Below are 17283 nucleotides of genomic sequence, written 5' to 3'. Positions count from 1 at the left end.
AAAAAAAAAAAAAAAAAAAAAAAAAGATAGAGAGAGAGAGAAAAGAAAAGAAAAAATTATAGGGCAATCTCACTTCAAACAGATGAAAATAAATCCTCAATAAAATAATAGCAAATAATGTAGAAATGCAAAAAGAAATATTATGATCCAATGATCCAGTTGGGTTTATTTCAGGAGGTAAAGGATGGTTTACTATTCAAAAACCAAATTTTACCACATCATCAGATAAAGGAGAAAAGCCATATGACTGCATGATCATCTCAGTAAGTCCATGAAAAGAATTCAAACCCAGTCATACATGATTTTTAAAAACGTATTTTATTAATTAGAAATAGAAGAAGACATCCTTAATCTAACATTTGTATCAAATTTTGGTTCAGCTATAACAAAAAATCCAAATAGCCAGGTTTGGTGACTCATGCCTGTATTCCCAACACTTTGGGAGGCCAAGGCAGGACGATCACTTGAGGCCAGGGATTTAGGACCAGTCTGGGCAACATATTGAGACCCTGTCTCTACAAAAAAGTAGAAAAAATATTAGCCAGCTGTGGTGGCACACACCTGTAGTCCCAGCTACTCAGTAGGCTGAGGTGGGAGGATCACTTGAGCCCAGGAAGTCAAGGCTGTTGTCACCTATGATCCTGCCACTGTACTCCAGTCTACGTGACAGAGTGAGACCCTGTCTAAAAAATAAATAAATAAATAAATAAAATCTAAGTAACATAAGCATAAATGAGAAATAAGTTAATTTCCCTAGAAATCTACCTAAGCAATCAATGGGTGAAATGATCTAAGATTCTTCTGTTTTATTACTCTGCTGTATAGTGTTTCAACCTCATGGTCCAAACAGTAGGATCCATGCTCTAGCAGAAGAAGTAAGAAAAGGAAAGCAGGAAAAAAGGAAGGAAAACCAGGAAGGGAAGGGGAGGGAAACTGGGAAGGGAAGGGGAGGGAAACCAGGAAGGGAGGGAAGGGGAAGGAAACCAGGAAGAAAGGGGAGGAGAGGGAAACCGCGAAAAGAAGGGAGGGGAGAGAAACAGGGAAAGGAGGGGAGGGGAGAAAAAGGGAGGGGACTGGAAGGGGCACCAGGACAGGAAGTGAAGGGAACCGAGACAGGAACCGGAGGGAAAGGGAAGGGAACCGAGAAGGGAACCAGGATGGGAACTGGTGACAGGTGAGGCCAGTTGGACTTCCTGGATCCAGTGGGGACTTGGGGAGCTTTCCTGTCTTACAAGAGGATTGTAAAACGTACCAATCAGCACTCCGTAAAACGCACCAAACAGCGCTCTGTAAAACACACAAATCAGCGGGATTCTAAAAGTAGCCAATCACCAGGAGGATTGAAAAAAGGGCACTTTGATAGGACAGAAATGGGACACATGGGAGGGTACAATAAGGGAATAAAAGCTGGCAGTGGCCCATGCTCTCCCACCCTCTCTTCCACAGGATGGAAGCTTTGTCCTTTTGCTCTTCACAATAAACCTTGCTACTGCTCACTCTTTGGGTCCGTGCCATCTTTAAGAGCTGTAACACTCACCACAAAAGTCTGTGGCTTCATTCTTGAAGTCAGGAAGACCATGAACCCACCAGCAGGAACCAACTCCAGACACACCGGGAAGAAAAGGGAAGGGAACTCGGACAGGAACCGGGAAGGGAAGGGAACCAGGATGGGAACCGCGGCAAGAACTGGCAAGGGAAGGAAAGGGAACCGGAACAGGAACCAGGATGGGAACTGGGAAAATAAGAGGACTGGGAAGGAAAGTGAACCGGGAAGGGAAAATAGGAAGGGAGGGGAAGGGAAACTGGGAGGGGAAGGGAAACTGGGAGAAGAAGGGGAGGGAAACTGGGAGAAGAAGGGGAGGGAAACTGGGAGAAGAAGGGGAGGGAAACTGGGAAGAAAGAGAAGGACAGGGAAACTGGGAAGGGGAGGGAAACTGAGAAGTGGAGGAAAACTGGGAAGGGAGGGGAGGGGACCAGGACGGGAACTGGGAAGGGAATAAGGAAGGGAAGGGATGGGAACCAACTGGAAAGGGAACCGGGAAGGGAAGCGGAACGGGAACCAGGATGGGAAGGGAATCAGGAAGGCAAGGGAATTAGGAAGGCAAGGGAACCAGGAAGGGAAGGGAACCAGGACGGAACTGGAAAGGGAACCAGGAAGAGAAGGGAAGCAGGACAGAAACCAGTCAGGGAAAGAACTAGACGGGAACCGGAAACGGAACCGGGACTGGAACAGGGAAGGGAATCTGGACGGGAACTGGGACGGGAACAGGGAAGGAAAGGGAACTGCGATGGGAACCGGGAAGGGAAGGTAAACGGGAAGGGAAGAGAAACTGGGAAGGGAGGGAGGGGAGAGGAGAGGGAGGGAAAAGGTGAGAAGCCACAAAGGGTAAGGGGAGTAGGGGAGGGGACTTGAAAGGGAACCCGGACGGGAACCTGGATGAGAACCGGGAACGGAGGGGATCGGGAAGGTAAGGGAACCGGGACGGAAAATGGGAGGGGAACCGGAAATGGAACAGGGAAGGGAAGGGGACGGGACAGAACCGGAAGGGATGGGAACCGACGAGAACCCGGACGGGAACTGGGAAAAGAAGGGAAGGGACTGGGACGGGAACTGGGATGGGACTGGAAAGAGAAGGGAACCAGGACAGGAAATAGAGACAGGAACTGGGAAGGGAAGAGAAGGGAACTGGTACGGTAATAAAGGAAGGGAAGAAAACCGGTACGGGAACCGGGAAGGGAAAGGAAGGGAACCGGGATGGAACCGAGAAGGGAAGGGAATCGGGGCGGGAACCGGGGAGTGAAGGGAACCAGGATGGGAAGGAGAGGAAAACCGTGAAGGGAAGGGGAGGGAAACCGGGATGGGAGAGAAGGGGAAGGAAACCGGGAAGGGAGGGAAGAAGAGGGAAACCGGGAAGCGAGGGGAGGGGACGGGGAAGGAAACTGGGACTGGAACCAGTACGGGCACCGGGAAGGGGAAGGAAACCAGGAAGGAAGTGGAGGGGAGGAGAGACTGGGACGGGAGCCAGGACGGGAAGGGGAAGGGGAAGGGGAGGGAACCGGGCGGGAACCGGGAAGGGAGGGGAAGGGAACCAGGACTGGAACCGGAAAGGGAAGGGAAGGGAGCCAGGAAAGGAAGGGAAGGGAAGCGGGATGGGAACCAGGAAGGGAGGAGAAGGGAACCGGGAAGGGAAAAGAGGGGAACCGGGACGGGAACCCGGAAGGGCAGGGCACCGGGACCGGAAGGGAAGGGAACCGGTATGGGAACCGGGACGGAAACCGGGAAGGTAAAGGAAGGGAACCGGGATGGGGAGGGGAGGGGAACCGGGAAGGAAACCGGGAAGGGAAAGGAAGGGAACGGGGATGGAGAGGGGACGGGGTTGGGGGGTAGGTAGGGGAACCAGGCAGGAAGAAGGGGAGGGAAAGGGAAAAGGGAAAGTGAAGGGAAAAGGAAGCGAAAAGGGAAAGGGAAGGAAGGGAAGGGGAATGGGAAGGAGCAGGGAGGGAAAGAGGAGTGAGGGGAGAAGTGACAGAGGGCGTATGTGAACTGTGTCTCAAAGAAGGTTCCCCGGAGCTGCCATAGACCATTTACATCTGAATCCTACTGACCAATAACATGGTCATTTGGACACACTTAGTTACAAAAGAGTAAAATAAAATGTTTCTGAAAGTATAAAAGAAGACAATAAATTGGCAAATATGTAGGAAAGAGACATTCTCAAAAGTTAGTAGCAGGAGTGTAAATTGGTACAATCTCTATGCAGGGCACTTTGGCAATATCCTTCAAAATGACTAATGCATACATCCTCTGACTCAGAAATTCCACTTTTAAGAATTTACATCACAGATTTACTGGCATATGAGTATGTGCAGGACTATTCATCACAGTAAAATATTAGAAATGACCAAAATGTCCATCAATATGGAAAGCTAAATATATGATGCACATTTTGTGATGTAATGTACTAGTGAAATAAATGAGGAAGCTCTATGTGTCAATATGGAACGACTTCCAAGTGTAAAAACAAAATCAAGGTAGACAAGAGTATTTATAGTGTTATGCTACCTCATGTGACAGCTTTATTGATTAGGGTTTTTAATAATAACTCTTCATCTCCAACGTACATGCAATACTATGTTCCTTTACAATCAAAAAAGATCCAGGCCAGGCACGACGGCTCACGCCTGTAATCTCAGTATTTTGGGAGGCTGAGGTGGGTGGATTGCTTGAACCCAGTAGTTCCATACCAGCCTGAAAAACATGGCAAAATCCCATCTCTACAAAACATACAAAAAATTAGGTGGGCATGGTGGCACGCACTTGTAGTCCCAGCTACTTGTGAGGCTGAAGTGGGAGGATCACCTGAATCCTGGAGGTGGAGGCTACAGTGAGCTATGATCACACCCCTGTACTCCAGCCTAGGTGACAGAGTAAGACACTGTCTCAAAAAAAAAAAAAAAAAAAAAAAAAAATTCAAAGAAAATTTAACAAAATGTCAAAATTTGGCAAAGCTGAGATGGTGGGTTACACAGTTATCCATTATATATGCAAAAATGTTTGATAATTTTTTAAAGTATCAAAAATAGAAAATGTTCACAGATGTCAAAAGAATTTCCAACCAGAGTAACAAAATACTTTACTAAACAAATTAACATACGTAAGTATGACATAAATATAAGTAGTAGCTTATATTAATTTGTTGAAGCACAACTATCATTCAGCTGTTTGTCAAAGATGCTAACATTTTAAAAATTTTAGTTCACTTTTGTCTATGAAAGAAACATGAAGGCAATTAATGCCAAAAATTTTCTCAGAAGTTTCAAAACAAATTCAGATTTACCTGTGCTAACTTTTGCGTGGATGAACTCAATTCTTTTACTGACAGTATTTCACTGGAATCGGTTTGAGTGGCATGGTCTGTGCTGAAAAAGCCAATCTTTAAATCATCTGAAATGTTGAGTCTGAAAACAAAGGAAATGAAATGTGCTTTATGTCATATATATTTTCTTAGAAATAGATGTTAGTGTGTATTTTTTTTGTGTAAATCATATCATATTTTAAGTATTCTAAGAGGTTGGTGAGGTGAGGAAGCCTCTGAATTAGCTCTTGTGATCTGGAGCTAATGAGGATAATGAGATTATCAAATTTCCTGGACTGAGGCATATTGCTCTATGAATACTCAACTGATTTCCACTTTTCTGAGATGATCAATTTATATACCTGCTTTTAATATCTTCCATACTGTTACTGCCTGTGCTACTGCTGGAAATCATCCTAGGTTATGCATGGGCCTATTCAGCAGAAATCCTTTAAGATAGTGGTTCTCAAAGTATGGGCTGAGGATCTCTGGGGTTCTGGGATTCTCTTTTAGAAAATCTATGAGATCAAATTAATTTTATAATAGCATTAAGATTTTATTTGTCTTTTTTACTATCATTATGTCACAAATGGTCAATGGAGTTTTCCAGAGGCTACAGATTATACAGAAGCAGCTCTCTTCCATTAAGCCAGGCATGGAAAAGCTTTGCAAAATGTGAAACAGTGATATTCTTCTCATGAAAGTTTTTGTTTTAGAACAATACAGTTAGTTTTTCTTTAAAATATGCTATTTCCAGCTACTCGAGAGGCTGATGCAGGAGGATTGCTTGAGCCCAGGAGGTTGAAGCTGCAGTGAGCTATGAATGCACCACCATACTCCAGCCTGGGCAACAGAAAGAGAACCTGTTTCAGAAAAATAAAATAAATAAAACCTGGTATTTATATTAACACATACCTGGTTTATCCTTATTTTAAATGAATCAATTTAAATATATTTTAATTTTCTTCTTTTAAATTTCTCATCTGGCAACTATCAATAGACAGGACCAACATAAACTACATCTCTTTGAGGGTGCCAATAATTTTTTAAGACTATAGAGAGGTCTTGAAACCAACAAGTTTGAGAATTGCTTATTTAAGATGATCACACCGCCTTCCTATATTTGATTTTCAAACATTATTCCTGAAAAATGTGAATAGGCCAGGAGCAAGTGTTTGTAAATTCTTTTTACAGATTTCTAAGGACAGGCATCTCAAACAGCATTAAGAAGGCAATTTTCTGGATGCACTCTGTCAGTTTGATCAAACTTACCACAACTGTTTCTAAAATGTCAGCTAAAATAAGAGAACCACAAAAGCCCAAGTAGAATTATCAGACTTCTCAGCGTAGGTGCCAAAGGCAGAATGTCTGTGCTTCTATCCCGCCTCTTCTGCTGACAAGAGCAGACCCCAATGCGGGGCACCCCATGGCAACTCCCCTCTTCTTGTATGCTGGCTGAACCTCAGATTTGTCCCCCACAGAACTCAGATGAAGTTGACCATATTCCCAGTGCCAAGTGTAACTCCAAGCTGGGCTACGCCCATCACAGTTATCCTACCCTCCTTGGCAGTGGATATCCAGGGATGGGTGTAGAACCCAGGTCTGAAGAGGGAGACATTAGGAAAGATTTGTTGGGAGCTAGTAAGAAAGCTTTTTAGACTCCCACAAAGGGAGCACCAGAGGAGAGTTTTCTTCTTTCACTCTGGATATTGCCAAGGGTGGAAGTAATGCCAAGAACTGGCACAGTCACTCGGTGACCACAAGGGGAGCGAGCCAGGGCATAGATGATGAGCTTTCAAAAAAGATGGAAATAGGTTGGGCACGATGGCTCATGCCTATAATCCCAGCACTTCGGGAGGCCAAGGTGGGAGAAGCACTTGAGATCAGAAGTTTGAGATCAGCCTGGCCAATATGGCGAAACCCTGCCTCGACTAAAAATAAAAAATTAACTGGGTGTGGTAGCACGTGCCTGTAATCCCAGCTACTTGGGAGTCTGAGGGACAAGAATCGCTTGAACCTAGGGGGGCAGACGCTGCAATGAGCCGAGATCGCACCACTGCACTCCAGCCTGGATGACAGAGCAAGATTCTATCTCAAAAAAAAAAAAAAAAAAAAGATGGAAATAAATTTGACTGATGACTTTGCTTGGCCATTGACTCAATTAGCTCTGAAACCTGTCATACCTCCAGTCTTCCTGTAATGTCACAGAGTAAATGCACCAATTGTTGGCAGTTTCTGTCAACTGTAGCTGAAAGCATCCTGACTGGTACTCTAGCTACATGGCATTAGATAAATTACTAAACCTTTCTGTGCCTTAGTTTCCTCTTATGGAAAATAATAGTCCCCACTTCATAGACTTACTGTGAGAATTTAGTGTGTTAATACTTAGAAGTATTTTGAATGATCCTTGATACAACAGTAAGCCCTCAAGAAATGTTACCCATTATTAATACCGCAGTGGTGGTTGTTTCTACTGTCACTCTGATGTTTTGAAATGTCATAGGTTTTTCATCATATTTGGAAAAAACTATTAAAGCATAGCAATATCAACTAAGAAAGGCCATTTAATGTGAAAACTCCTTGAAGTAAAATAAATAAATAAAATAAATATCAAAATAAAGATCTTCAATTAATCCCACAAAATTTTTAATTTTCCATACACTAATTACAGTAAACAAATAAAAATATGCTATATATTCTGAGGTAGTGATGAGCACCATTTCTCATTACATACACCCCATGTAACTTACTCATGTGTCACATATCTGCTAGTTAAATGTTCCCCCAAATACATCTGTACCTTAACAATACCCTCAGCCTAGGATTAAGTCTCCCCACAGTTGTACCTATCAAAAACTATATGTAACCACTTTCTTTTCTACCTTCTTTTGCCTTCCATTCTGTTCCCTTCTCAGGGTGAAGGAATCAACATGGAGGTCAAGGACATGGGTCCATAAAAAAAATTGAGAGTCATGCATAGAAGAACAGCAAGCCTGGTGGCTAAGAATGTGGGTCAGTTGGGGGAACAGGGGAAGCAGCACAGAGGTGGCACACAGAGAAGAGGACCACAATAGTGGGAGACTAGATACATTGAATGAGTAAGTAAATGTTCTCAAAATGACAGAAGTCAAGTTTTTCAGTTCTAGGAAAGATATTTACAAACATAGGGAAAGAGTAGACTAGAAAGTTCTCTGAGACAAGGGAATGGAATGGGAAGAATTGGTATGAATGCATGCTTTTATAAATATAGATACATAGATACATAAATAGTTGCAGGTGCATATATGTGTGCACATATATATGTGAATATATATGTATGTGCATATATTTATACATATCTGTTTCTAGTTCTGTCCAATGAGAGGGCCTAGAAGAATGGCACCCCAGTAGTGATAAGCACATCTAACACTCAGATGTTGGTTTCTTTTCTTTCTTCTCCTTTTTCTTTTCAATATATTTTTTGAGACAGCGTCTTGCTTTATCACCCAGGCTGGAGTACAGTGGCGTGATCTCAGCTCATTGCAATCTCTGCCTCCTATGTTCAAGTGATTCTCACGCCTCAGTCTCCAAAGTAGCTGGGATTACAGGCGTGGACCATCACACCTGACTAATTTTGTATTTTTAGTAGAGATGAGGTCTCCCCATATTGGCCAGGCTGGTCTCAAACTCCTGGCCTCAGTGATCCACCTGCCTCGGCCTCCCAAAGTGCTGGGATTACAGGTGTGAGGCACCACGCCTGGCCCCAGATGTTGGTTTCTAAAAACCATCCTCCACTAAAAGAAATGAAGTCTCCTTGAAAAAATGGTTCATTCCAAGACTGGAATAAAAGTATATAAAATTATATAAAAGCAAAAGTATAAAAAGAGCCTGAAACATTTTGTTTGCCATAAAGTGAAGAAATGCTCAAAAGATGATGGGAAAATGTAAAAATGATGAAGAAACTAGACTGAAGAAACACCCACTGGACATATTTAAGACAATTTAAACATCAAAATCAATAATGAAAGCATCAGATTATAAGCCATTGAATAAAATAGGAATCCATCAATCCATACTGATATGAATGAACAAATAAATGAGAATGGGAAGCTCTAATAAATGTAGAAAAAAATAGAAAAAAGGCAGAGAATTACCATGTGGCAGTCATCATAAAGGTGACATTAAGATAGGAGTCATCAGGCTGGGTGCAGTGGCTCACACCTGTAACCCCAGCACTTTGGGAGTCTGAGGTGGGTGGGTCACTTGAGCTTAGGAGTTGGAGACCAGCCTGGCCAATATGGCAAGATCTGGTCTCTATAACAAATACAAAAAATTAGCCAGGTGTGGTGGCACACACCTGTAGTCCCAGCTACTTGGGAGGCTGAGGTGGGAAGATCACCTAAGCCTGGGAGGTTATGGCTGCAGTGAGCTTGGATTGTGTCACTGCACTTCAGCTTGGATGAGAGAGTGAGATCCTGCCTCAAAAAATAAAAAAATAAAAATAAAAGAGAAGAGTCATCATTGGTGACCATGTCTGGTTAGTATAAGTTTTAGAAAAAAGGAAATTGTAATACCTAGAAAATAGTAATTTATTACAAAGAAAAGAACGGTAAATTTAAAATAGAGGGCCTTGGTAGGCACCAACTCAACAAGGTCAAGGTTAATGAGGGGAAAAATTGAACCATGCCTACTAAAGTTAAAGCCCTGACAACCCAACCCGAGAAGTTCTTTATGACCAGGTGACTGAGGGAGAAAACCTCAAGCCTGATTCACAGATGGGCTTCTCACCAGCTGGTAGTTACCTGCAGTCTCAGAGCCACACTCAGAGGTGACCCTGAAGGACAATCATGAAGGTAAATCCTCTCACTGAATAAACTAGAAGCAGTATATTTGGTTGTCTATTTTTTCTGGATGAGGGATGGCCAGAATTACGTATCGATATTAATTTATGGGCAGCTGCTAAAGAGTTAGCAGGATGGTCAGGAACTTGGAAGGAACAGATTGAGAGATGGATGTCAAGAATGTCTGGGAAGAATTCTGTGAATGAGCCTTTGAAAACGGGCACAGACTGTACAGGTGTTTGTGCGGCATCTGAATGCTCACTCAAGGGAATCCACTGCAGAGAAAGTAGTTAAATAATTAGGCAAAATGACACGCTCTGTGGATATCGGTCAGTTTCCTTTTGCAGTCACCCCTGCTTGCTTGATAGCCCTTGAACAAAATGGCCATGGTGTCAGGGATGGCGTTCAACAACGTGGTTTTCCCCTTACCAAGGCTGGCCTGGCTACCACAGGTGCTGAGTGCCTAACTAGTCAACAGCAGAGATCAATACAGACCTCCCAATATGGCAGCATGAACCAGAGGGAATAGCCAGCCACCTAGCGACAGGTTGATAGCACTGAACCTCTTCCATCACCCTCACTGGAACACACATGTATTTTGGATATGGATTTGCATTCCCTGACTATACCACACTGGCCAGAACCACAAGGCATGACCTTACAGAATACCTTATCCATCATCACGGTGTTCTCACAGGAGCACTTCCCATCAAGGAACTCATTTCACACCAAAAGACAGGCAGCAATGGATTCACGCCCATGGAAATCAGTGATCTTACCATATAACCCATTACCCAGAAGTGGCTGGCCTAAGGTCAAATAGCTTGCTGAAGATTCATTTAAGGCCAGGCACAGTGGTTCATGCCTGCAATCCCAGCACTTTGGGAGGTTGAGGCGGGAAGATCGCTTGAGCCCAGGAGTTCATGACCAGCCTGGGCAACATAGACCCTGTCTCCACAAAAAAAACAAAAGCAAAATCAGCTGGGCATGGTGGCACACACCTGTACTGCCAGCAATATTTGGGAGAAGCAAATCCATGAAAGAATGTAGTTCTGTCTCACAGGACACAGTATATGCTTTGAAAGTATATGGTGCTATCTCTTCTACAGTCATAGGTCCAAGAATGAAGAGGCACCTCTCACTCTTATGCCTAATAACTCATGCCGAAAATTATAGTTTCCCGTCTCTGCAACTTTAGGATCTGCTGGTTTGGAAGTCTTAGTTCACAAGGGAAGAATGTTGTTTCCACCAGAAAATATAACAGAAATTCTATTGAATTAGATGACACTAATGACCGGTCACTTTGTGATCCTTATGCTGCTGAAACAAAGGCAGAAAAGGGGATCACTCTACCAGCTGAAGTGATTGATTCTGAATACCACGGGGCAATTAGGTTGCTGGTGAACAATGGAGTCAAGGAGAATTCTGTCTGGAACCCAAAGGATTCTTTGGGGTGCCTCTTAGTGTTTCCGTGCCCAGTAGTAAAGATTAATGGAAAAAAGGCAGGAAAAAAAAAAAAAAAAAGCAGAACTTTTAGGAAGTCAGGACCTCCAGGAATGAAGATTTGGATCTCACAACTAGGTAAGGAACTTTGACCTGTCTGTACCTTTCAGCAAGTTTTGCAGCCACTGGGCAAGCCATCCCTGCAGACCAGCAGTTGTCACGCCCTCTGGCAAGTTTCTCTGCCACCATGTCTTCTCCAAAGAGGTATCATCCTAATCTCAGCCTTCAAGGGCGGGTCTTCTAACTCCTTAGTTCCTGCCCTGTTTCCTCTTCCTCAGACCTGGAGGTCATAGCTGCTTTTTGCATTTACTATCACTGTATTGCCTAGAGTCTTCTTTTACCACCTTACTGCCTTTTACTAGTTAAAATTCCTTCTTACTGTTTAAAAAAGTACAGGAAATAGTCCCTGTCCAAGTTAGCGGTGAGGTTTCTGCCTCCTATCTGGACCCCGAGGGCTACATCAATATAGTAAATATAAACAGCCATGGGAACTAACTCTGTTTCTGTATAGTCTACACTGCTGCACATTTAACAGACCTCAGTGATTCACTTTTCCAGGCTAGAAATGCAATCCTTTACCTTACCTAGTGGTAAGTGGCTCCTTTTTACTATTCAGCCACATTTGTCATTAAGCACGAACACGTATGTTTTTCTGTTCCTTCCCATTTTAAGCAAAAGACCTATCATGGGTGGTTTATGGAATGTGAATAGTTTTTATCAATATATTTTTTTCAGGATATGATTTAGAAATTTGAAATTCTGTTTTCAGTTATTTCTGGTGCCATAATATTACAATAATACAATATGATATTTTAAAATCAGGTCCAGGCTGGCTGCTGTGGCTCATGCCAGCACTTTGGGAGGCTAAGGAGGGCAGACTGCTTGAGCTTAGGAATTTGAGACCAGCCTGGGCAACGTGGTGAAGCCCCGTCTCTACAAAAATACAAAAAAAAAAAAAAAAAAAAAAAAATTAGCTGGGCATGGTGGAACACACCTGTGGCTCCACCTAGTCAGGAGGCTGAAGTGAGAGGATCCCTTGAGCTCAGGGATCAGAGGCTGCAGTGAACTGTGACCGTAATACTGCACTCCAGCCTGGGTGACAGAGGGGGGGCTGGAAGTGGCAGATTCTTCTTCTAAATCTCTGATGAGGATAAGCCCATGACTCTCCAGTTTCACCAGTCCTAACTGTTTATGTGACTGACTAAAAAAGGTCCAGCCCATTCAGAATCTAAGTGAAAGAGGAAGATTTTTTCTTCAGTGTCCCTTCAAATTCCAAATGTCTCTAATTTTAGCTAACAACCCTGCTGCCTAGAATGGAAACCCACATCACAACAAATTAGCTAAGTGGTTCCTACACAGTCTTTACTTATAGGTTCAGCAATTCTATTTCTGAGTAATAAGTTGGTTGTTATGCATAAAACAGAATTTGGGGAAGATAATTATGTTTTTAAAAATAAATTAGATACAAAATTAACATCCTAATTTATTTTGGAAAACAGACCTATAGATATGTATTAATAAAATGCAATGACTCTTCTCACTGAATCCTAGAATTATCCATCCTACAAATGTTTATTAATAAATCAGTCAATGAAGATAGCATTAGGTGTGCTAAACTTTCACTGTGGCATATTTCTCAGTGCTAAATAAGAATATTGCTTTCTTTTGTTCCTCTTCAAAGAACACAGAACTTTGATGTGCCCCATGGCTCATAAACTTCTCTAACTACACTCACTTCCTGGCTGATGTCACCAAGGCTCTCAGCTTAAGACACCATCTTTGTGCTAATTATTTCCAAACTGATATAGCCGAGCTGAACCTCTCTTCTTAACTTCAGACTCATCTAATCAACTACCTACTTAACAGCCTAAACTGATGTCTAATAGTCACTGCTGACATATCATGACCAGAAGTAAGCTTATGATATTCCCTTCAGACCTGTTCATCTCATTATCTTCCCTTTTCCGGTTACTGGCAATTCCATTCTACCTGTTCATCAAGGTTTCTCTGGACCTCCAACCACTGCTACCCCAAAGTCATCTTCCACAAGGAATATTATAATAGTCTCCTGTTTCCTTGTTTCTGCCCTCGTCCTCACTATAGTCCATTATCAAAACAGCAGTCAGAGTAATCCCATTGAAGGATAAATCAAATCATGTCACTCCTCTTTCCCAATCCTCTCATGGCTTCCCATCTCAAAGTGAAAGCTGGAGTCCTTACGGTAGTCTAAAGTCCCTCACCACAGGCACTGAACCCCTTCCCTCTGACTTCACCTCCACTATTCTCCCTCTCTGCTCCAGCCACACTGGCCTCCTTGCTGCTCCTAGGACATCCAGGCACCGTCTTTCTACCCAGTGTTCTCTCTGCCTGGAACACTTGGTACCCTGATAGATTCTTAGGGCTCCCCCCTCAAGCCTGCAAGTCTTCACCTCAATGTCATTTTCTCAGTGAAGCCTTCCCTGATCACCATTTCTAAAATCTGCAATCCAGGCCGGGCATGGTGGCTCATGCCTGTAATCCCAGCACTTTGGGAGGTCGAGGCTGGAGGACTGCTTGAGCCCAGGAGTTTGAGACTACCCTGGGCAACACAGCAAGACCCTGTATTAAAAAAAATTAGCCAGGCATGCTGGGGTGTGCCTGTCGTCTCAGCTACTCAGGAGGCTGAGGTGGAGGGATCGCTAGACTCCAGGAGTTCAAGGCTGCACTGAGCCATGATCATTCCACTACTCTCCAGCCTGGATGACAAAGTGAGACCCTGGCTCTAAAAAAAAAAAAAAAAATTAAATCACAACTCCCTCCCCACTTGCCACACACACACACTCAGTCACTCACTTTCCTCTTCTCCCTCCCTGTGTTAGGTTTCTTCCTTATCACTAACCACTATCTAACTTATTATATAGTTTACTTGTTTATCTAGTTTATCATCAGTTCCTGACTAAGATGCAAACTCCACAAAGGCTGGGCTTTTGTCTGCTTTGTAGACCACATTCAGCACCTGAGCCTCTCTCATTCACACCCAGGCACTGGCTCAGTTGCCCTAGTACTTTGGGTGAAGAGGAATGAATATGGGCGTCAGTGGTTATTTTCTTCAGTCAATGAGCACCCTGGCACCATTGGTCTGCCCTTGAGCCCAGCAGGTGCATTTTTTGGGGGGAGCTACCCAACCATGGAATGCCAAGGAGTCCAGGGCAGGACACCATTCCTATCAGCAAACACTAGAACAGGGTAGACGCCGTGTGCCTCTGGTGTTTACCACATGCTGCCTCTAATAAATGCTATTCACAACCATCACTAGACCAGGTCCCGTACACCCTGACCCATTTTAACAAACGTACCCATTGAATACAGTGAAGCTAGGGAAGCCGAGCCCAGCAGCACTGCCTCACTGGGTCAGTCCCACTGCTGGGCTAGGACAACTGTGGTCCTTTCTTCTTACCCTGGAGCTGCTTCTGTGTGAGGGGCTTGCCCCTAAGCTAGCCCACCTGGCACCATGAGGTCCCTGCCTAATACAATGGTAAGTTCTCCCATAGCAGCTAAGCTAGTTCTGGCTACCTATTGATTTGAAAAGGTTTTTAGAAAGAAATTTGCATTTTCCCAGAAACATCAACTCTACATTATCCAAATAAACAACAAAGCTAGAACACAGGGGGCAAAGGATTATGAAAGGGAGGGGTTATAAACAAGGATCAAGGAATAGCAAATAATGACATCGGCAAACACTTCTATGATTCTGCTATGGTCTGAATGTTTGTGTCTCCTGAAAATTCATGCTGAAATCCTAAGCCCCAAGATGACCATATTAGCAGGTGTGGACTTTGGAGGTGACTAGGTCATGAAAGTGGAGCCCTATAAATGGGATTAGTGTCCTTCTAAAGGCAAAGTGGGAGCGGGTGTGGGGGATGTGGGGGAAAACTCCCTTGCCCCTTGCCCCTTGCCCCTTGCACCATGTGAAGACACAGCCAGGAGGTACTGTCTGTGCAGAAGTGACCCTCATCAGACCCGGAATCTGCCAGTGGGCTTCCCAGCCTCCAGAATTGGGAGAAGCAAATTCCTGTTGCTTATAAGCCACCCAGCCTATCCTGTTTTGTTACAGCAGCCCGAGGGGACTAAGACGGGTACTGTGTCCTAGATTAGCTCATTAAATATTCACTATGATCTATGAAGCAGGCACTACTCTTCATCGTTCATGAACGATTATTTCCCGCTGAGAAAACTGAAGCACACAGAAATCAGTCGCCTAACTCACGGCCCCTGTGAGAGGGTCGCCAAGATTCTGGAACCCGGGCAGTCTGGCTCCAGAGTCCGTGCTCTTAGTGTCCAGCTATACACTTGAAGAAGTGAAAACTGCAGCTCTTTTCGGACAGTGATCCCCTCGAAAAACAAACAAAAAACTGAAGCCCAGCGGCTGGAGCAAGGGGCCTGGAAAGGCGTTGAGCGAGGACCGGGGTGCGAGGGCTCCGGGGCGGGCTGCCGGGGACTGCCTCTATCGCGGGTCACCTGGGGTTGAACTGGAATTGTTCAGTGGAGGCCTCCAGGCCCTCCAGGATCTTCCGGCATTCCTCTGTCTCAGGCGTGTCGCCCCAGTTCGCCATCGCAGCCCGGGACGTGCGCCTCCCGCGGAGCCGCTTGCTGGGCTGAGTCGGAGTCAGGAACCCAGCGTCCGTTGCTATGGCGACTCCCAGGGAACCGGCGAAGCGCTGGAATCCGTGGGCGGGGGCCGAGGAGGGCCGCGGGTGGAGAGGGGCGGGGAGCGGGGTGGGGAGGAGAAGGGAGGAAAGAGGGAGGGGAAGGAGGAAGGAGATGGGGAGGAGGGGGATAGGGAGAAGGTTGGGAAGAGGATAGGGTGGGGGTGGGGGGGAGAGGGAGAGGGACGGGAACGGGCGAGGGAAAGGAAGGAGAGGAGGTGTGGAGGGAAGGAAGAGGGGGAAGAAGTGGGAGGAAGGGGGAAGAGATGGGAAGGAGGATGGGGAGGGAGCACGCGCAGGAGGAGGGGATTGGGGAGTGGAGAGGGGTAGGAGAAGGCTGGGCGGGCTCCCGAGCAACCCCGCTGCGCTTCCACTGTCCCGCCTGCCTCAAGGCTTCCCCACAAGGCAGCCACAGCCTGGCGGCCGCTGCGATACCCCAAAAGAAAGCTGCACCCCTGTAAATAAACCTTCAGCCTCCTGCCACGCCCCCGGACCCTGCTCGCTTCCTCCTCTACCCAGGCGCGGAGCTTGGCCTACCTCGTGGACCCGCGCATTTGCGGGGGCTTGGATTCCCGAGCTTCTCGCTTCCTACGCGCGCGCCAGAGCCACAGCTCGGTGGCCTTGGCTTTCATGGCCTCCTAGCGTGTGCCAAAGGTCCCCCTCAGGGAGAAGGAAAAACAGTGAACCCATGTAATAACTATGCTCATGATATAATGAGCCCTGCGATCCCGGACCAAGGCCATCATAAGAGGAGAGCAGGCTGCCTAATAAACTGCCTCCACCTACCACAAACGTAGACTTTCCTGGACAAAATATTTCCTTGCAGAGATTAAACAGATTTCTATTTAATAAGGTCAGGTGAGAACATAAGGCGTTAAGTCTTGAACTATATCATCTAGTGTGGAATTCAATTTTACCAAATTTCTACAATAATAGAGTTTATAGTGAAACTGTTGTCATTCTTAGTTTTAAGTTATGTATAACTCATTGTCAACTAATAGGAGACACCTATTCTAATATCAGTATGTCATTGCCATTGTTTTTCTGTAAACATTGTCTAATTTTCTTTTTAAAATGTCATTGGTTTAGAACTGTCTATACTACATCTGCATTTCAATATATTATCTACAGAAAAATAATTTTTTTCTTCTCTCTCTTCCTCTTCTTCTTCCTATTTTGGAGCCGGAGTCTCGCTCTGTCGCCCAGGCTGGAGTACAGTGGCGCGATCTCGGCTCACTGCAACCTCTGCCTCCCCGGTTCAAGCAATTCTCCTGCTTCAGCCTCCCGAGTAGCTGGGACTATAGGCACACAGCACCAAGCCCGGCTAATTTTTTTTATTTTTAGTAGAGACGGGGTTTCACCGTGTTGCCCAGGCTGGTCTAACTCCTGAGCTCAGGCAGTCTGCCTCCCTCGGCCTCC

At 45.0% G+C, this 17283-nt stretch overlaps 1 protein-coding gene across 1 annotated transcript in view; it reads right to left on the bottom strand.

Moving 5' to 3' along the window:
- LOC105547675 (uncharacterized protein C10orf67-like) overlaps positions 1-16610 on the bottom strand; it is a 76727-nt gene extending 60117 nt beyond the window's left edge. Inside the window, 2 exon segments of the mRNA XM_011991335.1 lie at positions 4839-4959; positions 16402-16610. Of these exon segments, the coding sequence (XP_011846725.1) occupies positions 4839-4959; positions 16402-16610 (330 nt within the window).
- Positions 16611-17283: the final 673 nt, after the last annotated feature.

Source organism: Mandrillus leucophaeus, unplaced genomic scaffold, assembly GCF_000951045.1.
Source record: "Mandrillus leucophaeus isolate KB7577 unplaced genomic scaffold, Mleu.le_1.0 Scaffold394, whole genome shotgun sequence".
Taxonomy (NCBI): domain Eukaryota; kingdom Metazoa; phylum Chordata; class Mammalia; order Primates; family Cercopithecidae; genus Mandrillus; species Mandrillus leucophaeus.
Note: the sequence above shows the minus strand (reverse complement) of the source record. Positions and strands in the feature narration are given on the sequence as shown.